Raw genomic sequence first — 25,314 nt, 5'->3', positions numbered from 1 at the left:
GATCCTTCCTTACCTCTCCCAGCACCTGGTGTTTTGCTGGTAATATTTGGCATTCGTTGGCTGGAAGCTACCTAACTTCGATCACTGCCTGTGTCTTCACATGGCATTCTCCCTGTGTGTCTCTGTCTTTACATAGTCATCTTCCTATAAGGACACTAATCATATAGAATGAAGGGTCTACTCCCTACTGCAGTAGGACCTCATTTTGACTTAACAGATTGTATCTACAATGACTCTATTTCCAAGAAAGGTCACATTCTGAGGTCCTGGGGATTAGGATTTCAACATATCTTTTTTGAGGGGACACAATTCATACTATCACAATAGGTGTTTGTAGGTTACATTGGGTTGAATATGTTCTAAATGCTCTGACCATGAAGTCCTTCAAAACAAAGGATGTTCTGGCTCTTTCTTATTCTTCCACAAAGTCTTTGCACAGTCCGTTCTTGGTAAATGCTTGTTGACTAACAGACTTCATTAGAAAGACACACACAATAAAGTGACAAGCCCTTAAACAATCCATCTTTTATACTATTAATTTGGTATTTTATGCACACACATCACAGAGATTATGTATGCATGTGTGTTGTACGTATATGTGTGTGTGTATATATATATATCATAGATATGTATATGACAAGGAGGACAGAAAGAATTATCAGTGTAAGCAACTTTATACTGTATTTTACCCTTTCTGTTTAATATATTTCACTGTGGAATGAAAATAAGGGAGAAAAAGCAAGAAGGGGAATTTTCAAGGAACAGAAAACAGGGCTTTACGGAGAATCAGAAGTAGGCGAAATGGCTTTTCTTCCCCTGAGGCATAAATGTAACTCTCGGTTCCTGCTCAACTGCAGCCTCCTCGAACAATGCTGGGTCGCTCTGGGGGTGCTTAACACACCGACACACTGCCTGATTGTCCTTCAGAAGTGACTTAACAGACCCAATACTTATCTTGCTTCTCCCATTGGCCTGTGTTGTAATTGCCCTGGCTCCTTTGAAATTGCATCCCTCTAAGAGGCTGTAGTAATGTATCCCTCACGAGAGCTTCGAGAGAGCCTGCAGAGTAAACTCCCATGGAGTACGGATCAGCTTCAAAAGAAAGACACACATAAAAATACAGTCTCTCTGGAGCTCAGAGATCTACATTATTATGTTATTATATTAAGTCTTTCTCTTTAGGGTACAGAGTTCCTGTATTATACGTATCTGTGTGCAATTAGGATAAAGAATGGCATATATAGATCTTTAATGACCTTTATGGAAATGTCACCAGATATGTCTTCAAGCTACAAACACACACACACACACACACACACAGGAAAGCCTTTCCTCGGTGATGAAAACACCTTATAATTCTCTATTGTTCCCTTCAACTTTTTTTTCATTCTCTACAGATGGGCCTTTGTGTTGACTGCATGTATGCATAAACAAGTAAATTCATTTCCACAGGTCTGAGGGATGAAGGAGGCCTTTGTGTGAAGAGAAGTCTCTCAGATGTCACAGCTTAAGAGCAGTCAGAAGACCATCATCTATAAATCACACAGCAGAGAGAAAGATTCAACTGGGCAGAAGTCACATCAGTGCAGGCAAGAAAGAGATGTGTGCAATACAACATTCAGTGACAGCATCTGAAGGGAAACTAAGTCAAGACCTCAAGTCACGTCAGTCCCTGAGGCTGGACCGCACAACCTAGTCCTATGGATTTTGATAATTCCAGTTGTTTCCTGCTATGGGAAGAAGGAGTCTCCCCAACAAGACTGCTGCAAGCTCTCTGGGGCCGTATCTTCTGATTTTCTTAATTGATCTCCCTTTCCGATTTCACTCTGACTTGACACCAACACACACATACTTGAAAACCACACTTCCAACACCCTTTCCTGCTTCCTGACTACCAATAACACATATGGCCGACATTACAATTTAAGGCCCTTCTTATATTCAGCTGAGAACTTTAATTTAGGGGGTGAGATTATAAAGCAATGAGTCAAAAAATAAAGTAATGAGCCTGGTTTTTCTGCAAACAGAGAGAGTTTATGGATTACCTAAGAATATCAGTTTCACGAATCTCTTATGTAATTTTTTTTTTTTACCTACATCGTTATTATCCACTTAACCAGTGCTAGCTCTGAATAAAAAACAAAAAATGGGTAGATATATGTTTCTTACTTTCTCAACAGTTAGATACCTTTAAAACAAATGTAGCAGAATTTCCAAATCCAAATAAAAGAAAAATATTTCTCAAAAGAGTCCCCTCGTGATATTGCACACTTATTTCACAACAGTTCCTTGTACTTCAATCTCATTTTGAAATGTTTCTTCAATTCCCTGGAAAACATTTGTTGAACGCCCACTATGCACCACGCACCGTTCGGGGAATCTGTGCCTAGGGGTGGAGGTGAGACTATAAACCAGATAGAGATGGGACAGGAGAACAAGTACAGCAAAATGATGAGGAGTGTGGAGGGGAAGCGTGCAGTGGAGAGTGGGGGTAGGAAATGTTGGGAAGAGGGGCCCTGAGATGTTAGGGTGACCACGAAGGCCTCTCTAAGCGGGTGACATCCGAGGAAGTGCCTGAGGGAATGAAGAGAGCTGGAAGGACAATGTGGGAGGAGGGCACAGGGGCCTCAGTTTAGGAGGGAGTGAGCAGGTGTTTGAGGTGTAGCCAGGAGGCCAGTGCAGGGGAGGCGCCTGAGTGAGGGCAGTCAGGCTGGGGGCTGGGGTGCTGGAGGGCTAGTGAGAAACAGGTCCAGGCACAGTAAGGACTTTGGCTCCTTGGCGAAGTGAGGTGAGAAGCCATCACAGGGCTTTGAACAGGGGATTTAGATCTGATCAATATCTCTTAGCGGGAATCACGCTTAACTACACACACTCTCTAAGGGGGCCGGAGGGGGGTGGGTGCAACAGCCGGACCAGCCAGGACACCACTGCAAAAGCGAGAGGCAAAAACCCCTTAGACAAAGGTGGTAGCAGCAGAGATGGGAAGCGGCTGGATTTCAGATCTATCTTTTAACAACAGCTATCATGTAGGAAAATTAATTACTTTTCAATTTCCTCTTCACCAGAACTTTGGCAGCTTTCGAAAATTAACACCGCCTTTCAGAAGTTTGGATTTGTTTCCATTGAAGGAATTCGCAATTATGTATTTGTAGGCTCTGAACACAGTTCTAGAAGAGAAGTTCCAAAAAAAAATCTGAGCACTGTTGATATCAAGAAATAAACATACATCCTCCCTCAGAACCATTTTTTGCCCTGGTGGAGGTTGTTGAAGAGTTGGCAGACGTTAATAGTATTTTTTATTTTTTATTTTTTTTAAGATTTTTATTTATTTATTTGACAGAGAGAGAGAGAGACAGAGAGAGAGGGAACGCAAGCAGGGGGAGTGGGAGAGGGAGAAGCAGGCTTCCCGCTGAGTAGGGAGCCCGATGTGGGGCTCGATCCCAGGACCTTGGGATCACGACCTGAGCCAAAGGCAGACGCTTAACGACTAAGCCACCCAGGCGCCCCAATGGGCCATTTTTTTAAATGGAGCCTTATGAAAATCAATCCAGGAAGCATATATATCACACCTATTCGTATGATGGTGAAGCAGGGAGAGGTAGTCACAGGGGCCGGGGATGAGGGAAAAAGATACCCCACTAGGGTCAGTCACTCTATAATCATTCGAGAAGAAAAGCAAGACACATCATGGCCTCCAGCTCGCCCCTGGTGCCCTGAGAGTTTTGATAAAGCAAATACACAGAGTGCCAAAACCACGGCTGCTCCCCACAACCCCGCTCTGCCCCACTGGTACCAGGAAATCGGCCTGATGAGTCCTCGTCCGACCAGAGATGACTGAAAAAATCAGAGTGGTTTTAATAATCACAAGCCATCTCTAGGGGAAATATATACCATGTTCTGGATGATAAGCAAAACCCCGATAATAATGCACTCCTATGCATCCAATGCGCCAGACCCTTCACATGCATTCTCCTCCCCGTGACTCATTAGACAAGAACCATTACCTGCATTTTATGATGAAAAACTGAGGCTCAGAGACATGAGTGATTTGTAAGACCAAAACGCTTATAAATAAGAAGAGGTGGAAGATGAACCCAAACCACACCCCTCCCCACCCCTGCAAAGATTTTCTTCTTTCCTGCCTGGAGCTGCTCATCAGCAACTGAGTGAGACGGCCAAGAGCAGAACTGGGTTGAAAATAGCATTTCAGGAGGCTCTGAAGCGACCTCCTGGGGCAGCCACCGAGAGCCTGACCCCGCAGCAATGGAGATGGGGTGAGTTCTCATTTTTAAGAGATTGTGAGCAGATCATAAATTGAAGAGACTGTTTCTTACAAAAGTTCAGACTCAATGCTTTGGCAACTATAGTAAAAATAATGAGTAACCACTGAGTAGAAGTACATTGTGCTAGGAGTTTCCATGCATTCTCTCCTTGCTTTACAAAGTCCGGGCCAAGTAGGTGTTCTTACCCACATTTTACTGATGTGGAAATTGGCTCGGTGACGTGACTTCCTCAGACTCTCCAGAGGGGCAAAACCACACCTTGAACTCCCACTGGCCCCACTCCAGAGCCTGCGTTCTTCCTGCTAGTGTGGGCAAGGGGATCCAGAGCATGGTCCCTGGGGCCAGACTGCCCGGGTTCAAATTCTGCCTTTGCATGGGCCTGGGCAAGTTACTTAACTGCTCTATGCCTCAGTTTCCTCCTTTGTAAAATGAAGATAAGAACCCACCTCAGATGGTTATTATAAGGATTGAATGAATCAATCTATATAAAACACTTAAAACAGTGCCTAGGATACATGGTGCGCTGTGTGTTAGTGATAATTATCAATATTGTTACACAATCATATCACACAAAATCACTAGTTACTATTGTATTACTATCAACATTTCTTCGAATACAGTGGGAAAGGACTACCGTTCGCACGACTTTTGGGGTCCTGTCTGCTCACAGGGTTAACAGACACTTAGTAACGTCACGACTTAACACAAATGATAACGATCCAATTTCCTTATGAGGCAAGCCTGTCATTCGATCATTTTGAAAAAACCTGAGATATTAGTAGCCTTGTGCAAACAAAGTGTTTATTACATATACCTCATGGCTTTTTTTTCTTTTTTTTAAGTGGGTTACTCTACTGAGCGTCTCCAATGCGGCACTGGAGTGAGGATCAGCATTAAGGGGATCGTATGCTATAAAATTCTGCACAACAAGAGCACAGTATAACTTTTTTTTTTTTTTCAGTAGCACTTTCTGCAAGTCTAATTTAACAGACAGTTTTTTTGGCTGACCTCTTTTTCTTTTACACACCCTTGGGCAATATGAGAAAAGAAAACTGAACTCTGTGTGTGTGTGTATGTGTGTGCATATGCACATACGCACGTGTACGTGTTTGGGGTTCGGAAAGGGGGGCAATTTTTATTAACCCTGTTAGTGCCATGCTCCCTGCAGTGACAGGAACCTCACCCTTCATGTTACAGCATTAGAGTCCCTTCAAAAGCAGGCCTAGGCCATCAACCTTGAATTTTCACTCTAAAGCCTCAGGGGTGTGCATAGTTTAAAAGCTTTTACAGAGATTATAACATATATGTGTGATATCTATCTATCTATCTATCTATCTATCTATTCTATATATAGGATTCAGAATTCCTCTGAAATCCACCTGAGCTTATTTCATTTTAGCGCATTTATCTTCTACTGACCAATGGGCCCATCGGCAGATTAACTATTCTACCAAGCTGTCGGGCACAATGCTAATGACCTCATACCAGTGCTGTGCAAGAAGATGACATTTTTCCTCTGATGTTTTATGATGTATGAACCCATGACATCACATTGTCTCCCAAGGAGTTATTTTGCATGATTTTATTAGTGGTCTGAAGCTAACAAATTGATCTTAAAAATAATCTGGCAACTGACTTTGGCAGGTAATTCTGTCGAGGGCTCTTCCTCTTCGAGGAATCAAAGCCTTCGAAGCCAAAATCTACGAGATGACATGGAAGGAAGTGAACTAGGGTATGTTGAGTGCCCACTCTCCATCTGGCAGCTAGAGACATTGTTTCATTTTGCCCTTACAGTAAACATCAAGCTAATCAGGAATTATTAAGGAAACTCGGGTCATGATGCTCATGCCCTTGAACCCTCCACCATGTTGCCTCATAAAGGGTGAACAGAGAGCACAGATGGAGTCATCAAATCCCAGGATGTTCATTCACACATTGAAACACAATAAAAATAGTTCCAACATGATTAAATAAAAGGCTGTGCATATTAATTAACCAAACCTGCTCCGATCTCAATCTGATTTATTCAGATATCCCTGCTGTAAATATTGTTGGGCTCAAGGGAATCTCTTGAGTCAGACAGATGGCTCTACCCAAGGAGTCCAACCAAGATGGTAGGCTTCCCCCTGCCCCTAAATTCTCACAGCTCCCCTTCTGGAAGAAATGAATTCTGAGACATTTCTCTGGATCCTCCAACTTTTGCTTTAAGAGTACTTTGGGTATATGTCTATTAGTGGAAAGACTGTACTTTTGAGACATAGTGTCAAATAACGGATTGTTATTTGAGGCCACGAAATTTTGGGGTAGCTTGTTATTCAGTGAATAGATTGTCAAAACAGTCACAAAGGTACAAGTCTTATTATCCTAGAGGTGGTAAAGTTTGAAATGAGCAGTTAGTGTGAAAAGGATGTGAGTTAGCGAGAGGAAGCTAGAAATATCTGAAAGCTCCAAGGTCCTCTGAAGTCAGGATAGCTAATGTAAGTATGGGTTGGTGGTCTCCTGGGGCCATGAAGTCATGACTGCCCCTAAATACGTTATTAATTTCTTGGGGCTTCATTTCTTCTCTTGTAAAATTGGGAACTTACCCCAGCCCAAGATGGCAGGTGCCTTTGCTCATGTTGGTGATATTCATTTTGAAGAATATTTCTCTTCCTTATTCTCTCTCTCTCATAACTCTGGGCATGATTTTAATCATAAATATAGGAGCAAGTTAATCAAAGAAAGATGTGTTCAAATTTCCAAATGAGCTGGGAGCTATTCTAAATATTGTAGGTTCGAAGGCATTCCCAGAGCACTGGCGCTTTATCTGATCATATTCCAATATAGGCTGCCTTTGGCATAAGGCTTTAAAAACATGGTAAGGGTCATTCCCATTTGGAAAAAGGTCAGTTTTTATCCTTTTTTTTTTCCTCTTCTTTTCCCTCATATATCAAAGGGCTTTATCCCTCTCATATTCTCTCCAGTATTGGTGTATATTTGAAGTCATTCCATGATCACATCAGAATATGCTATTTAGAGTCTGTCAACATCACAAAAGGACAGTAAGGCTTTATTTTACCGCCACTCATCAAAGTTCTGACAGACTATTCTGTAGAAAGAGGAGAGCAGTGAGAACTCCGAGTTCCCTTGCCAAGCTAAATGTGACTTCCACGGAAGCTTGGTCATCCTAACGCTCCCAGGCAAGGAGAATCAACAGATGCACAGCCCTGGACAAGATAAACTCCGAACTCACTCACAGAAAAGCTATCTTAGGCCCTTCTATCCTGGTATTCTGACTCAAGGAAGAGTACCTGTATACATCCTATGGGACAGAATGACTCCCAAACCCTGTCTGAAATCTGTGATTCCCAATGGAGAATGAAGAATGATCATATCCAAAGATCTGAGAGCCTGTGCAAACTACACCTGTCCAGAAGCAGTTCTTTTTTTCTCTAGGGAGAATCAGAATCTAGAGAAAGGTACTGTGGGCAGTCCTTATAAAAGTTCCCACAGGGCTTTCATACTTGGGGGAGCACTGGTACCCACATATGAACTTGCATGTGCACTCACATATACACACACATTCTCCCCCTGCTTAAAACCAATGCCCTGAGGAATTCTAATAAATTATCCATTCAACCATCTGAACAGCCTGAGAACCTATTCATAGTCATCCTACGCTTCTTCTTCTAGGGAGTAGAATGTCAATGGCGTGTCAAGAAATACAGTAATCAAAAGCATCTAGAAACTACGGAGGCTTTGTTCTCCTGAATAGTGGAGCTCTCCAAATAGCTAGAGATCTCCCCACTGAAGCACCAAGCCTTTTTTTTCCCCCCAAATAAGATTTCAGCAATTTTGGACATGAAACTCTCTGAAATTTTATTGCATGTATTCAGTTTCCTGAATATAATTTAACCTCACCTTCATAATTCAAGGCTCTTATCATAAGCACCAATTTCCGTACTGGGGCTAGAAGAGGGAGTTGATTCCTGAAGGAAGGCTGCAAAGACCGCCAAATGGCTGCTGAAGGCAAGTGGAAAGTCAGAGAACAAGCTAAAAATGGGACTCCAAATAAAGATACCATGGCAGACGTCAGGAGCCAGGTGGGATGCCATAGCTATCAGGGCAGGGTTAGCTATAAACAGGGTAAGATTTAGAAAAAGCGTCTACAACAAGGATTGCATTCATTCTGTGACCTGATTTTCGGGGCTAGCATCACCGAGGTGCGCGGGCAAAAATCTCGAGTCTAACGCATCATCTGCTTCTGTCAAAGCGTCTACCTCCAGCCCTCCCCTTCTAATTCAGCACTTCTAATTTCTCGTGGTCCTAGAGATGACCAACCTGGTCACACGTGAATAAAGGGCCAAAGGCTGCCTTTCCGCTAACTCAGCTGTGTGTACGCTTTGTGTCTTCTGTGAGGGTGGTCAGGGGTCTCTGACTTCTTTCCTAGTCATGTTTCAGGAGGTGAGACTATTGCCTCATTGAGCTCCAGATAGATAAGGAGTTGTTGCCTTCCTTACTTTCCCTCTAAAAGTATCTTCCTCCAGGTTCCTGTGTTCAGTGACAGTGAATCAGCCCACGCTCACCCTCCTCATACAATATGCTTCCATCATAGGCTGTACCTTTTCCAGCTGGGGACTCCAATCTGTGAGGATCTTGCTGCCCCAGCGATGGGAGAGCCGGTGCAGCAATAAGCTCCAAGAAGGTACACGGCCACTAAGAAGTCAGTAAGGAAGAAGTCACTAAAGGTCCTCTAAATTACCAGCCTCAAGGGACACATCCCTTCCAGGCGATGAGAGGGTTTCCGAGAGTAAGGCAAGTGATCGGTAATTCTGCTATCATCAGAGGCCACCCCTTGGAGCACAGGGTCAGGGGCCTAAGAATAACAGTGACTTGGCAGCTTATCTTAGAGGCAACAAGACATAAGAGATCTTGTCTTCAATATACTGAAGTCAGGCAGTTGAAAAGGAGCCAGGTAGAACAATCCACGATGCTGCTATCGTCCATACACAGGGATATATAAAAGCAATTTAATTGAAAAAGAAGAAAAGAGAGAACACGGAATCATGTTTTTGTTTTTATTCTTTTTTTTAATTACCTTGAATTATATATCTGGCTACCTTTGATCTAGCTTCTTTTTCAGAGAACCCAGTCTTTGCTTTCCCTCCAGATATCAACCCACCCTCTGGCTGGCCTAGTTTCTCTTATTTTTCTTCCATTCTGGATGATACCGAGGCAAAGAGGAAGGGAAAGCACAGGATGTGGTGAGGAGCGAGCACCTGGGAGTCACAGCTGGATTGGTATGACCACCCTGCCTCTTCCCAGCTGTGTGATCCTGGCCCAGTGACTTACTTTCTCTTTGACTCAGCATCTTGCTCTGTGAAAAGGAGGAAGAACACAGTAGTAGAAAGAATACCTTCAATGGGTGAATGCGGTCAAAAAGGTACAAACTTCCAGTAATAAGACAGGTAAGTCCTGGGGGTATAATGCACAGCATGGGGACTGTAGCTAACAATGCTGTAGCGTATATTTGAAAGTTGCTCAGAGAGTACATCTTAAAAGTTCTCACCCCGGTGGGGGGGGGGGGGGAATGCCTAACTATGTGAAGTGATGGATGTTAACTGAACTTATCCTGGTAAACATTTTGCAATATCTACATACCTCAAATCACTATGTTGTACACCTTAAACTAATAACATGTTATATTGCAATTATATTTCAGTCATTTCTGGAAAAGAAAGGAATACCTCATCATGCCAGCTTCACAGGATAGTTCTGAGTATTAATGGAGACAATACTTATAACACGCCTAACAAAGTCTCTGGTACCCAGGAAGCTGACACGGGCGCTATCCTAGGTGACCAGAAGCAATGGCTGCCCTCACGATGCTCTCAGAACATGCATTGAGATCTGAAGTTCTCCAAGAAGAGGTCCTTGGGGATTCATTTTAATAAGTAAGAATTATTTTTCATGAACACACAAGTAAACTTGAAGACTCTTTTTATAACTTTTAAAACTTATTCTCTGTAATCTCATACACAACATTTATGAGTATGGTAATTCCCCATTCTCATAATAAATACAAAGAAAATCTCATCCAAATTGTCAACGTCTCCAAATGTTTAGAATCCAGAACAACCAGAAGTTTCTTCAAACAGATGTCAATTCCTTTCTTTTCCTCAAGTAAGCCCCCTTTTTAGTCATATAGTCGCCCAGGCCTCCTCCTTAGCATCGTGGTTCTTTTGGTGTTTTCTTGACCCTTTTTAGTTTCCCTCCATACACTCTCCCTGGAGGGCAAGCTTCTCCCAGTCTCCCCTCACCTCCAGTGTCTCCTGAGCACCATCTACGTGGTGCCCTCAACAGGCCCCTTCAAGGTTCTGTTTTTTTGTTTTTGTTTTTAAGATTTTATTTATTTATTTTTGTGAGAGAGAGAGAGAGAAAGAGAGCATGAGCCAGGGGGAGGGGCAGAGGAAGAAGCAGACTCCCTGCCTTGCAGGGTGTCTGATGTGGGATTTGATCCCAGGACCCTGGGATCATGACCTGAGCCGAAGGCAGACGCTTAACCGACTGAGCCACCCAGGTGCCCCAAGGCTGTTTTTGCAAGGGTTGGTCGTCTGTCAAGAATGATCATCCCTCATCCTGTCTCAACAGATGCTTCTTAAGGCCCTGCTCAGATGTCAACTCCCTGGTGAAATCTTTTCAACTCTGCTCTCTACACACACCGTTCCTATGACATTATGACACACGTAAGTCACTCGTGCACAGGTCTGCCTCCCTCCTCAGACTCAGGGCTTTCAGAGCAGTGCCTCAAAGTGCGTACGAATCACCCAAAGGTCTTGTGAAAAATGTAGATTCTGCTCTACACTTTGTGCGTTCTGATTCAGTGAGTCTGGGATGGGGCCTGAGATTCTGCAGCTCCAGCAGCTTCTCGATAATGTGGATCTACTGCCCTGTAATCCACTTGAGAAGCTTTTAAGAACCTTTCTGAAATGTCAGTGACTTGGCACTTCATCATCATCATCATCATCTTTTAACGCAGCTGCCCGGCAACTGTACTTAGGAAGATGAAAGAGACGTCAGGGCCGCCTGAAATAATGCGGGGCGGGGGCAGACAGGGAATGGGGATGGGGGAAGCTGGACAGAGCAGGTAGAAAAAGGAAAGGAGAGAGAATGAGGTTAGTGAAGAGGCAGGAGATAGCAAAGAGAGGACGAAAAAGGAGTGAAAACTACAGGGTGAGAGAGGACAATAGGAAAGCCCACATTGTCTGACTTTCCAGATTGCGGGGGAGGACTTCTGGGCGCCATCCCTCCCAAGGGTGGGTACTCCAGCCATTTACGCCACCGGAGAAATGTGCTCAGAGCTTCACCACTTCCTTCTACAGCTTCTTCCTTCCTTCCTGATTGAGGAATGAGCTACAGATAGCAGAGTAATGACAAATGAGAGCCCCTCTCACGATTGTGAACGGACAGCATGGTTTCTATCGGCTCAGAAAATCGATAATGGCAGAAAGTATTTTACTCTAAGACTTCAAACTGACTGTCCACCAAAACAACCACACAAAAGTTACCTGATACAGTTCGATTCGTTGTTCGGGCACTCTGGCTTTCGGGTTCTGCAAACGAAAGACTCTGAACTCTGCTTTCACCAAATTGGATGCATTCTTCTCCATCGCCGAGACGTCAAATCGGACAATTCTGAAGTAGGGTCTGTAGAAAGTGGGCGGGATGGCATCTGTAAAAAGTTAGGGTAATCATTGAAAATGATAAAACCCATTGTTCTCTCAAAAAAGACCGTGCAGCATGAGATCGTCTCAAGAAAACATAAGGGAAATATCTACAGAATGATTTCGTTTCCAAGGGCCAATTTAATACCATTAACAATTTTACCAGAGGGGGGGATAAATAAATAAACATGTGCATTTGGTTACAGGAGTCGCAGATTAATAGAGATTAACAAACCACTTCCAACTCCATTTGAGGGTATGGAGTTAACCCTATCCTTTGAAAGTTGACAAAGCAATGGAAAATCCTAGACGGTTAGGAATTGGAACAAGTTTGTGACAGTTGATGCCTAGAGAGAGCTGTCAGGCTTGCATACACTTTAATCAGACGTGCCAAGAAAATAGCTCCTAATGGCAAGCAGTTTGCCCATGTATTTTTTTTCCTTGAAGTTTTGGCATCCGAATACTCTACTCTATCCAGGTTCATGTATTGCATCTTTTTTGGCTTCAATAGTTTGGTTTTTCACACACATATGACCAAATACACCCTCTAGTGAAGTTAGGGTGAGAAAATCTGAATTAAAAAATAAATAAATAAAAACTATACCCACATACTGGTTATCCCGGCTAATGACGAGAAAGAGTCAGCTCCAACTCCTTCAGTTCTAAGCCCCGGAAAACACAAAGAGGCAGATAGTACACAACAATTTCAAGGTCATGGGTTGCTAGAGGTTTGCTGTTATTTTGCAGTAATTTGCCACCGCCTTTGAATAAACACCTGAGCACCAACAAAACCAAAGCGGGTCCTAATCCCAGCCACATGCTTCATACGCAGCACCCGTTTATTGAGCATGTACACTGGGCAGGCCACTTGTTCCAGATGTTTCTACAATTCTCCTCCCACATCTTCTGCAAACCTTCTTTCATTATTCCGGAATGCTCTGCCCAAATCGGGTAGCTCCAGTACTTTCTACCCTCTTCTCAACTATGTAGCTTCATTACAACATAATCATTCACAGTTGTTTATGGCTTTTTACAAGTGTTTTTATTGCTTCTGCATTATGTTTGTTTATTTTGTTTTCCCCCATGAAATTTTAAGAATCTTGAGGGCAGAGACCAGATTTGTCAGGTCTTCCTTCCCCCTGCCCCCACCCCCCCATCCCTAGGACAGGGCCCTGCACACATGGAATTCACCAAGGATCCACTGTTTGCATAGTTGGTCATCAATGGGAGGCTTGAAAGACTCGGCCATCTGGCTATTGGCAAGACTAACTTCTTATTAAATAAACAAGCCATGTTGCCGATCTTAAAATAGAAATAAATACCTTTCATGATTTCTGGGGAAGCCCGTGCCCTGACGATGAGACTGAAAAAAAAAAATGCTAGGAACACACCGCCATTCGCTGATCTTAAGAGCTCGGCAGTCTTTTCCCTCAAGGGGGCTTACCCCCATCCCACCCCCTCGTCCTGTGACTCTCAGAAGGCTGCTTCTGAGGAAGAGGTGAATTCCTCCCAGCCACGCTCCGCACCCAGGGTGACTGCCTCGCAAACGACCGACCGACCGACCGTGTGAATGGAAGCTTTGTAGCTCGTGAGCCAGGCGTCTCCGAAACAAACAAACAAACAAAATAAAAACCCCCAAAAATCTAAAGCATCCAGGTGTCAGAGAAAAGAAAGTATTCATGCAGACACAGTGATGGCCCAGTGCATTACGACTGTGAATGAGCCGGCGGACAGTTTTCAGGCAGACAAACATGCCTACAAGCAGCCAGGTTTTCCAGAGCCCCCCGAAAACTGCAATTTAAAAAGATCACTGCTGGGAAGAAATTGATCTTTCTCTCCTCTGGAACGTGCCCAGCCCAGGTGATTGGACAAGCTAGTCCCGGCCTGACCAGCTCAGCTGCCAACAGGCCAGATGCCCAGGCAGAGAAGCTGGGGCAAGGCTGGAGCCAGGCTCTCTGGCTTCCTACACCCTCGAGTTTGGCCAGAACCTTCCACAAGGCCTAGTGGCTGCATTCATCTTCACACGGCCTCCCCATTAGACAGCAGAAGCTTCAGACATGCTCTGAAAGAGCATCCTGCAAGAGCAAAGCTAATTCAGTGCGTTTCCTGTCATTAGGCCGAGTAAACATCTCGCAAGCCATTTGCCCCTCTTCATTCAGCGGAACCCCCGCAGGCCGGTTCTCCTTCCCCAAACACCCATCTTTCACACCCACCCGCCCCAATCTCATCCTTCCATCGAGTTTGTAAATAAGTGCTCTTGAGATTTATTTTTATTCTCTTTTGTGTTTATGAAGCTTTGAGCGATTTTATTTTTTTCTCTTTTCTGGTCTTCTGCCCAAACTCACTCTTTCTTTTTATGGCTGCTTCGGACCATGAGGTCAATTTTGTTTCCTCTTCTTCTAAGCAAATCGTCCAATGATCCTGTCCTAGGCTTTTGAGCTTGGAAGGGGCGTTTGCAAATATTTACAGGAGGAGCTTGACGCTCAAGTGCCGCTCGGCTCCGCTCCCTATACACTGGCAAGCAGCCCTCCTCCCCTCTGGCGCCTAGAACCCGTCCCGGAGCTCCGTTTCAGGGCCTGATAACACAGACCCGCGTCTGGGGGCTTCTTGCTGTAGAGGCAGAAGGAGTTCAGGCACGAGGGGAAAGGCCCACGGAGCAGCCCCTACCAGCAACTCTGCTTTGGTCTCGTCGCCACAGTGAAGGGACCCGGCCAGGAGGAAGCCGCAGCCTCCCCCCACACTCCTGCAGCAGAGCCCTCCATAAAGACTGTTGACCAAAAAGAGCTGACGACTGCTTCCAAGGGCCGGTTGCAGCTATCCCCTGCTGTCATCTGCTTTGGGTCACCAGCCCCCTGCCTGGCGGAGGAACTTGAGTGACTTGGCAAATGTTTCTGCATTTGGGGGCGGGGGAAAGCGTCACAGCAAATTGCTCTGGCCTGGGCTGTGACCCTACCCTTACCTCATCAAAGCTTTGGGAGGCACGGTGCGGGGAGAACCGACCGCGGCCCATCGACACCCAGCCGGGGACGCTGCCGGCTCGCTCCCCGGGCACAGGGCGCCAAAGCGGCAGGGTAGGTATTTAATGGCTTGTGCAGCCCTGATCCACCCCCTTAGCCTTGGAGGGATGGAGCTTTTTCCTCTGCCTTCTCCAAGAACTCATTTCCCCCGTTGGAATGGGAGTTCTCCCTAAAGTCCTCTGTAATTCCAATCCCAGCTCCTACTCCATCGCCAGGTGGTCAGGTACTTGGGCTCGACCTTTGCCAACTTACCCACACTCACATCCTCGTTGGCTCCTGCCTCTCCGTTTCTGACCCACTTTTTTTTTTTTTTTTTTGGTTTAATCAAATCGATTTTCCTGCAGCCCTTTGGATCAGACCACCAGGCTGATTCCGCGCCTCGTCCCGTGCTCTCTCCTGTGGGCCTGCCTCTCACGGAAAAGCTTGCACATGGGAGATTCCAGAATGACATCAAGTGAGTGGTGTCTCCCTCTCTTCAACCCTGGCCACACCTCCCTGCTGAATCAGATTTGGGGGAATGGACAAGAGGGAAAAAAAAGAGGAAGTCTAAGTAGTTATCACCTTACAAAGCCAGTGAACAGAAAGCCTAATTATAGCAGTTAGTCACAAGCTACTTTTATAAGCATTGTATACTGACTTGTTATCTGTTCCAATAATGTAATAATAGCTCATTGTATATTATCTTCCCCCGAAGTAAACACCTCCCGTCCAGGAATCTTTCCGTCCAGTTCTTTGGTTCTCCACAGCCCCGGGCCGCTGTAGGGACGTGTGCCCAGGGCAGTTACACAGTTACACAAGGTCCCCGCGCTCAGCAAAGCCTCATATTTGAGATTAATGCTCTACAGTCACCATCTTGAAATCCTTAATAATTTCATCTTTGAATTTAGGCTGTAGAAGGGAAGTCTGATGGGACAAATGAGACGTGTGCAGGGGGCATAAACCCTTGGCTCGTGAGCTATTGCATCTCTCGTTACCTGCGGGCCTTCCGAAGATTGGTCCTCAGCCCCCTAGCCCTCACCCTCTGGTGCCCCCAGCCTCACCTGGGAGAGTCAGGGTCAGGCGCACGCCACTGAAGCGTCTCAGAACGCATGTGGAGGGCAACTCTTGGCCACTCTTGATCCAGGTACCAAGCACGCTGCAGAGTTTGCAATCTTATGGGTTGTTGTGGTGGTCCCATGGGAAGGGAGATGCCAGGCTCAACGTGGCATCAGTCTGGTGGCTGGAGGCAGGGGGCACCCAGCTACATGGGCCCAGGCTAGAGGGCAGGGCCCCCGGGGCCTGTGAGTCTGCTCCCACTCTGGGAGGGTCCCCGTACCCAAGGGAGCACGACATCAAAGAGCACATGAAAACACCGCACCAGTCAAGAGAGAGGAGAGGGAAAGGGATCGTGGAACCAAGGAAAACATTTTATATTGTAGAATCTTGGACAGTCTATGTTCCCTGCTTTTTAAACAAGAGGCCCCGCATTTTCCTTTGGAAAAGCATCCCACACATTTTATAGCTAGCCCCACCACAGTGAAAGCTATAGGATCTTAATGCCATGTGGGACTTCACGGCCATCTGAATTTTAATCCCAAATCATCCGGTGCTAACTAATGGCAACAGTTTCTCCATCTATGCAACGATTTAAATAATTCCCTATATAATATGCATTGAATCATGTGGTCAGGATGGCATAACTAAGCAGAAGGAACATTGGAGCACTGGTCTAGCACAGATTTCCCCTCAGAAAGGTCCCTTCCTGTCCCCCTTCCCATTCTGCAGCAAAGCTGCCAAGCGGTCCTCGGGCCTTCCTTGAATATCCTCAGGGAGAGACAACTCTCCTACCGCCTGACGAACTTAATTAGAGGAGGAGACAGGAAGGAGCAGAAGCAGCTAAGTGTACTGGGGCAGTTTATAAACGACTCTATGAGTCAACCAAAGTTCTCTCAGGTTCCCCATCACCGGCCTTCAGCAATCTGCCTCAGAAAGGGGCCAAGAGAATTCTTTCTTCTCACCAGACTTCTCTGTGTCAAGCTATTCCACCTCCCACTACGATGCTCATAGTAAGACTACTTACCAAAAAAGGCAGCAAAACCAAAACCTGAGGAAAGTCTGACAACATCACCAGTATGTGATGAGCTCTGACAAAGAATGTGGATTGGGGGCCTGAAAGAAATACCCCCAAGAATGTGCAGAGCTCAGCCTTTAGGAAGGCAATGCTTCACTCATCCATCTGTTGCTTACTTCCCACTAGGTTTGTCTTCTTGCCTGAGGCACTCACCATTCACCTGAACCTTAAATACAAGTTAGTATCCCTTCTTGGGCTCCTGGTGATTAGTGGATGTGTGGACCCTCCATAGCAGGGGTTCCCAAAGCGTGGGTGTGGGGTAGGGGTGGTCTGCATTTCATCGAACTCCTTGGGTGACTCATACGTTCCCTAAACCTCAAGAACCACTGAAATAAAAGACAGAAGAAAAGAAATCCACAAAGAAAGACAGACAAAGGAGCTTATTAATATGCTTATCATCTGGCTCCATCCCAGACCTACTGAGTGAATTTCGGATGATTTTTTTTACCATCAGGTCTGATAGCATCTGCCCTAGACTATGGTCCAACCACCTATGATAGACTTTTTTTTTATTTTTTGAAAGCACTGATCATCTTCCAACGGACTACTAAAGTTGACAATACTAATTACTTAATTAGTCTATTGCTTTTTTATTGTCCATCTCCTGCTGCTAGAAAATAAACTCTAAGGAGGGATCTTTGTTTTGTTCAATTAAGTATCCAAAGTATCTAGGAAAGTACATAGAACATAGTAGTCATTCAATAAATAGTTTTGAATGATTTTTTTTTTAAAGACAAAGGAGTATCTAAACTTTTTTTTAAGAAAGAAAGTTATTTATTGGAAGCATCTAAAATTGTGATCAGGCATTACACATAGAAAAAAAGAGTAGGACAGAGAAAAGACGAAATTACAGCAACACGAGACTCTGATAATGGAAAAACAGAATTCCCCCATGATTTGCACTAATTGTCTCCCTTGACTCCACATTTCAAACTAAAGATCTTTGAAAATATGAATGTCTGGGTCCCAGCCCCAGAGACTGTTTAATTAATTGGACTGAGAGTGCCTTTTCTAAGCTCCTCAGCTGATTCTCAAGCAGAGAGAATAGAGACAGTTCCTTAAGAAGGAACTGATAACACTTAGCTTGAAGAAGAGACAACTTAGAGACACCAGGGAGACTCCAAATATTTCAGGAGCTTGCATATGGGAAGTTCTTACTTTCTAAATGGGCCAGAGAGTCATATTTTGGCTCAATATAGAAATAATTTTTCTAATAATTTAGAAGAGTTTAAAAAAATGCACTGTCCTTCAAGGTTGGGAGTGCTCCCCTCACTGAAGAATTCATGTAGTTTTGAGATGAAAGATGCAGTGGGGTGTCCTGAATCTGGTGGCAGGTTGAACTAGGTGGCTGGCTCACTTGGAGCTCATCTTTCTCGTTTGGATGTTCCTCGTTCATGAAACCTCCAAAAAATGGTTTTCTCCCCTAAATCCCACATTAGATGATTGTCATTCACCACCTGCGTGGGAATTACCTGGGCAGGGGAGCTTATTAATATGCTTATCACCTGGCTCCATCCCAGACCTACTGGGTGAATTTCAGATGATTCTGTTTTACACTCAGGCCTGATAGCGTGTGCCCTAGACTATGGTCCAACCACAACAACATTGGCAGGCTTCCCTTTCCGTTACTCAGTGTCATGAACTAGCCAGGGATGAATTAAAAATGTCCATCCACCACCCACGCCCTGAAAAAGAACGGCCTGGTGTCACTGCAGCCTCAGAATTCTACTTCATGACCCCCCCCCCCCCATTTTATACTAGCTTCATATACTTCATTTCCGCTCACAGGGTGTTTTTCAACCCCATTTCACAGATAAAGAAATTAAGAGCAAGGAGAGTGAACTGGCTCTTGGCTAAGGTCAAGGTGAGCCTGGCCCTTCAATCAAAAGCTCTGGCTTTTTACTATAATGCCTGCCTTCTGCGCAAAGGAGCCCCTTGAATAGAAGGCGTGAATATTATCCCGGGCAGAAATACTGACCCAGGCATTGGAACACTGTTGCAAAACCCAAGAAGAAGAAGTGGCTTCTTCTCAACTAGGGATCAGCTTGACTTGCCTTAAAGCTCAACAGAGTTCAATGCAAGATCAAGTATTTTCACTGATACTTTTTTTTTTAAATGTTTCATTTATTTATTCATGAGAGTTAGAGAGACAGGGAGAGAGGCAGAGGCAGAGGGAGAAGCAGGCTCCCCGCCTAGCAGGGGATCACGACCCGAGCCGAAGGCAGACGCTCAACCATCTGAGCCACCCAGGCGCCCTTCACTGATACTCTTGGAAAGAATGACCCCGATTTGGAGATCTGGGGCTTGCTTAGTGTGAATGTTTCCCCATGAGACGCACTTTGCCAACATCAGTATGGTCCAGAACCCTACGGCCCCCCACACAGATGTGCCTGGTGGCCCTCGGCCCAGTGCCATCCACTGGCTCCTCGAATGAACAGAGCTAACTTCTCATCTCCCACTCCAGAAATGACCACTTTCTGTGCAGCTCTCCAGTAATCGGCATGGACTTTTGACATGCCTAATGAGCGTAGCAGCCCCTTGTTCCTGCCATCCCCAGCTTTGAGGGAAGCAGTTTGGGGTTCATTAGACATCCCCCAGAGTGCGGCAAGACGAGCAACCCACTGAACGGCTGGAGGGCAATGAACTAGCCTCTATTTGTGTGTGCAGAGACGCAGCCAGCGAGAAACCAAGACAATTGTGTTCTGGGGTTTTCTGAAATTTGTCTTGGCACACGGGCTATGGATTTTATTTCACTACCACATCCCAAACGCTGCTGACATTGAAGTCACAGCAATTTAACCCAAAATGACTGAGAAATAAACAGCGCATCAGCAGTGGTTTCTGATGTTCTCTCGGGCCATCCCTCCTATTAAATGTAACACTGCACCGGAGCATCTGCCATTTAAGGGGGGGGCGGGGCGTCTCCAAGTCGGGGACAGTGTTGAACTTGACATGCTGTTGGCATCTGCGAGGCTAATTGTGTCAGCATCAGCTTATGTGACTTGGTCTTCAGCTCACTGCTATTTGAGACTGTGCATGCTGTCCGCGGGAGTTTCTGGGCCCCTTCCCGCACAGAGAAAACGCAGTAAAATAACAGTGGGGCCGGCCCCTGGCGGTTGGCTTTCTTGAATTGTGACAGACACATGGTTTCTAGTGTCTGCTCCCAAGTTTCCATCGGGCTCATAAAACCCCACCTACATGGAAACACCTCTTCTGGCTCAATTCCTCTAACGTGTCTCCCTCATCACGCTCAGGGCTAGGTCAGTGATGTGTGTAGGGCATGCTGGGTTTTAGCAGCACAGTCTGTGGTTGTGGAAAGGGGCAGGCCAAGCGGTGCTGCTGAGAGGCCAGTGGTTAATTGAGAAAGGGTCACAGGCGGTGAGCGTGGTGAGGGCTCCCGGACCCTCCTCTGCGGGCAGGTGTCCCGTGAGGGTGGCATCTCCCTTTCCAGTGGCCTCCCAGCAGAGGGGTCTTCTCATGGTTGGAACAGGCAGCTGAAGGCGCTCTTCTCTGTCACTGTCTCACTCTCTAAAGCACATAAAAGCTCTCTTGGCTTGGGTTTCTGTCTTTCTCTCTCTCTCCCCATTCTTATCTTCTCTTCTTCCTTTGCTCCATTTTCTCTCTCTGTTCCTGCTCTCTTCTCTTCAATTTGTGCTTTAGTCTCTCTATGACATCTAATGGGACAAAATAGTCATGATTTGGGGCCACTGATAGCATTTAAAGAGGCCATTAACCCCACGACATAGCTATCCATACAACTATTCTAGAATTCAGAACGGCTCCCAACAAGGTCAGTAGAAAAAAAGGCAATATGCATTGATTTCGCTGCCAAGTTAAACTTGAAAATTTAGGATGTCATCCTTAATCTCTTAATGGACTAATGGATTAGAAGCACACTTCATTTTTAATCTCTTTTTACAGGTTGAGAAACTGAGGAGCAAAATCTTCCCAGGATTACACCAAACATTGGCAAAATAAGGCTTCAAATGCACAATCTGAGACATTTCTCGCTCATCCCTGCAAAGAGCGCTTATCCCTAAACTTCCAACAATCCCGCTTTCCAGAACCGATTGCACTTTCCCTGCAGCTCTAGAATGATTGGTGTGGATTTTCGACATGCTTAATGAGCGTAGTGGCTCTTTACTGGGCTGAAAATCTTCCTCTAATCTTTCTGAAATTATGGCACTGGTGCATATAATGGCCAATGCGTGCCTGGTACTGTGAGCTTTTCCCTGTGTTTGCTGTAAGCTTCTTGCTTGTGGCCTAACTTCTTAGTCAGGCAATTGCCTAATCACTTGGAGGTACTGGGCTGATCTGTGGCTCTGCCCTAAAGCTAAGCTACTAAGCAGCAAGGCACACCCTACTAGGACTGCAAGCTATTTACCAACTTAACCAAGTGGCAGGGGCTATTATTATGAACATATTAAATTCATGACTTGGGAGTGAGTAAAGACGAAGAGGAATGGATGGGTCTGGATTATCCAGTTTGAGAGAAGGAGAGCAAATACAGCCCACATCCCGTCTCTCTGAAACTCCACGTTGCACTTAGAACTGAGAGCACATCAAGGCATTGCCTGGCACCCATCAGGTGCTCTCTCAGGGTTATTGGCAACTAATTCCTCTTACTGCAGTTTTCTCTACAACAAGAGAAGACCCGATTATTGTCTCTCCCAGAACTCCTCAGTGACAGAGAACTCAAAATTCAGGTAGCGGGCCTCCTACAACATCTGACAGCTTGGGGTTGCGCAAAAGCTTTCCCTATGCTGCCCTGAGATCGGCCTGCTTGCAGCCCTTCCCACTGGGTCTAGTTCTGCAGCACGGGATGATTTACTCTCCTTCTGCTTGACCCTGCTCGGAAATTTGGAAACCAGTTCCTATGTCTCCCCACCCCTATTTCTTTCCTAAGCAAACATCCTTACTGCCTTTCATTATTTTTCACGAAAGCCTTTTACTTTCACGTTATCCTCTTTGCTCCAGTCTTAAAATCAGACCCTCAAGTTGGAACGTAATTCTCAAGACAGAAGAGATGGCACTATGACCTCCCTGCCTGTGCGACTTATGCTTTTTTTATTAATGCATCCCAACAGTAAGTTATTCTCATTCTCTCTTTTTTTTTTCACCTTTGCACTCATATTTTCTATGTCTTTTGAATGCATAATACATTTCAAGTCTGAGGTCTTTTCCATGCAAACTATTTTACAGATGCTACTAGCCTATGTCTTACAGCCTGAGGCTTTTTTGGGTACAGATTTTATAATGATCAACCCCTATTCAAATGCCTCTACTTAGTGACTCCATTCCTCATTTCAGATACGCTGAGATGGATTTGCAATCTGATTTGGTAAGCGTGGACACTCATTTGTTAAATGATATTGCAGAGGACAGAATCTGAAAATCAGAAAGACACTTAGTACATACTTCATTCAATCCCCTAGACTCCCAGATCATGAACCAAGTTTCTAAATTTTGTTTGGGTGACTACAGACCTGAATCCATACTACAACTTCTTCCTCTGAGCTGTTTCCACTCTGGCAGGCACCACCGCGCGCCGCTCATCTCCGTGGGGACAGCCAAGTCCATGGGAAGGGGCCCCTAGCGCCGCGCAGTTACACACTGGTGCCCCAGTGAGGCTGCTCTTTGCCCAGCAGCACGCTTTCTAAGACATCAGCAGACCAGCGGCATCCTACTGCCAGGCATCAGGGAAAATGGCCAACAGGACAAGGTTGAGGAAGGTTCCGGAACCCACCTCACCCCAGAATGCCTATCCTCTATGAATCAACACTCTGAGGGTTAGTTTCCAAATACGCTTCCTTGAAAAGCCGAATGGAAGGTCTGAATTGTTCTTTGTGATGAATGCTAGCCCTGAATCTCAAATATAAAGATGGTAGGGAGTAGGGACTGCTTTGAAGGAATTTTTAGTTCGCAGATATTCTTTTTTTTTTTTTTAAGATTTTATTTATTTATTTGACAGAGAGAGACACAGCGAGAGCAGGAACACAAGCAGGGGGAGTGGGAGAGGGAGAAGCAGGCTTCCCACTGAGCAGGGAGCCCGACACAGGGCTCGATCCCAGGACCCCGGGATCATGACCTGAGCTGAAGGCAGACGCTTAATGACTAAGCCACCCAGGCGCCCCAGCAGATATTCTTATTAGCATTTCAGTAGATGGTCATTCAGTACCTCACAAAGAATATTCGAGTTTCAAAGGATGGTGCTTTCCTGGGGTTGGTATATGTATTCAGTAAGGGTGTGTACTCTTCCCCCATTCTGTTTGTACTGGCAACAGAGCTATGGGCAATTAAGATATGGGACCATACAGGAATTATAGGAATCCAGATTAACTGTGGCGTGAACGTGTTCTGGAATGGAGCCGCGGGTGTTATGCTTGTTTTAAGAAATCATGTTCATTTGGGTGCTAAGCAAATTTCATTCAAGGTGGGGCCACCATTTGTGAGAGGAGAAAAAACAATCTTTAAAGTAAGAATCTTCATGGCAGAACTAGACCACAGCTGAGTCCTTTAAAATGTTCGAACATGGTTAGTTTTATTTAAGTATCCGAAAGCAAGCCCCAAGCTTAGCATCAGTCTCATGAGTCGGGTGTAGAGAGGCTATAAAATGTGTGCAACTTGATCTGCTCTTAGGGACACTGGGATAGACAGCAGCCAGGACATCCCAAAGAGTGAGTCCAACCTGTCCCCCTTTCTCCTGTACCCCCGCAAAAACCGAAGGTGCTGAGATTTTGAGGCTAGACAGAATTCTTAAGAAAAAAAGAGTTTCTCCTCTTTGGGAAAGTGTAACCTCTCTTACGGCTCTCTCTAGTTTTTTCTCAGACACCTTCAGAAGTCTTTCAGACAAGGGGTCAAAACTCAGGCGGTTTCTGAAGCTTCGTCTTCAGAAGCTCTATTTTATCATGGGCCAGCGTGCAGATGACACACGACAGATGCTTTTACTTAGTCCCAGGCAGTGGCTGTCCTGTGCTTCCTCAAAAGCATTTCCTAAGTGCCCTTTAAAGAAGAGCTCTTTGAAGAAAGCCAGTGCTTTTTAAATGTGTTAGGATAGAAGCAAACAGAAGTCCCGGAGAACCAGAGTGGTATCTACCCAGGTTCATAAGCAGAATTAAATAAGCAGCAAGCGAAGGTAAAGAACAGCCTGGTGCACCTTAAAGTTTACTTTAAGGAATTACTTTTGCCAGGTTATGGTGACCGAGTTATGCCATTTTAGATGCCTCTTTCTTGCCATTTTGCATTGATCTCATTAGACTGTTTTTGTTTTTTTTTTTTAAATGTTATGAAGGACCATCCTCATGTTACATTTTTTTTTAATTTTTAATTTTTAAAGATTTGATTTATTTGACAGAGAGAGAGACAGCGAGAGAGGGAACACAAGCAGGGGGCAGTGGGAGAGGGAGAAGCAGGCTTCCCACGGAGCAGGACCCTGGGATCATGACCCGAGCCGAAGGCAGACGCTTAACGACTGAGCCACCCAGGCGCCCCTGTTTTTTTTTTTTTAATTGAGATATAATTGACATATAATATTCTGTTCGTTTCAGCTGTTTCATTAGATCATTTTAAAAGGCTAGACAACATATCTAAAAGGCTTCCCTGTGTCAGAAAAGTGAGAAAAGAGCCACTTCCATAATGGCATCTGAATACATCAATTTAGCTTTTGTGTACAAGTGAATGAAAGGTCATCAATGAAGAACATACACATTGTGCCGCGGAGCACCCACGGGGTACTGGCTTGAGTTCACTCGCTGCCAGAGGAGCTTGGAGAAGGGGACTTGGTAATTCTTTTCAAGGGCTCTTAAACACCTTGAGAATTCTCTTTCAGCAGGGAGCGAGCTGTGTCTTTGCATCTCGGCAGCCCTAGATCGAGAAGGCTGAGAGCCAGCAAGAGCTCTGCAGACATCTGGTCTCTCCAATGAGCTCATTGGTGAGTTCCCTTTCAGACCTTCCTGACCAGGATGCACACTGAACCAGCCCTGGGAGCACCCGCACTAGGAGGACAGATCCTGGGCACACTAGTACTGGGAGCATAGACACTGGGAGGACGGGCTCTATATCGGGGGAGGGGCCTTTGTAACTTCCACGAGCACGGGGGCTAAACCTGTTGCCTTCCCACTCCTGGGTCCTAGCTCCAGACCCGGGACAGGACCACCCAGCACGTAATAGGTGCTCAGGATCACAAAGCAGAAGGAAGCGCA

The 25,314-nt window shown here is 45.3% G+C and overlaps 1 protein-coding gene across 3 annotated transcripts in view; it reads right to left on the bottom strand.

Moving 5' to 3' along the window:
• Positions 1-25,314, bottom strand: part of TGFB2 (transforming growth factor beta 2) — a 79,276-nt gene that overhangs the window by 16,527 nt on the left and 37,435 nt on the right. For all 3 annotated transcript variants that reach the window (XM_036096180.2, XM_036096178.2, XM_036096179.2), the window contains one exon: positions 11,831-11,994. In XM_036096180.2, coding sequence (XP_035952073.1) covers positions 11,831-11,994 — 164 coding nt within the window. The remainder of the gene's footprint in view (positions 1-11,830; positions 11,995-25,314) is intronic.

Source organism: Halichoerus grypus, chromosome 7, assembly GCF_964656455.1.
Source record: "Halichoerus grypus chromosome 7, mHalGry1.hap1.1, whole genome shotgun sequence".
Lineage (NCBI taxonomy): Eukaryota > Metazoa > Chordata > Mammalia > Carnivora > Phocidae > Halichoerus > Halichoerus grypus.
Note: the sequence above shows the minus strand (reverse complement) of the source record. Positions and strands in the feature narration are given on the sequence as shown.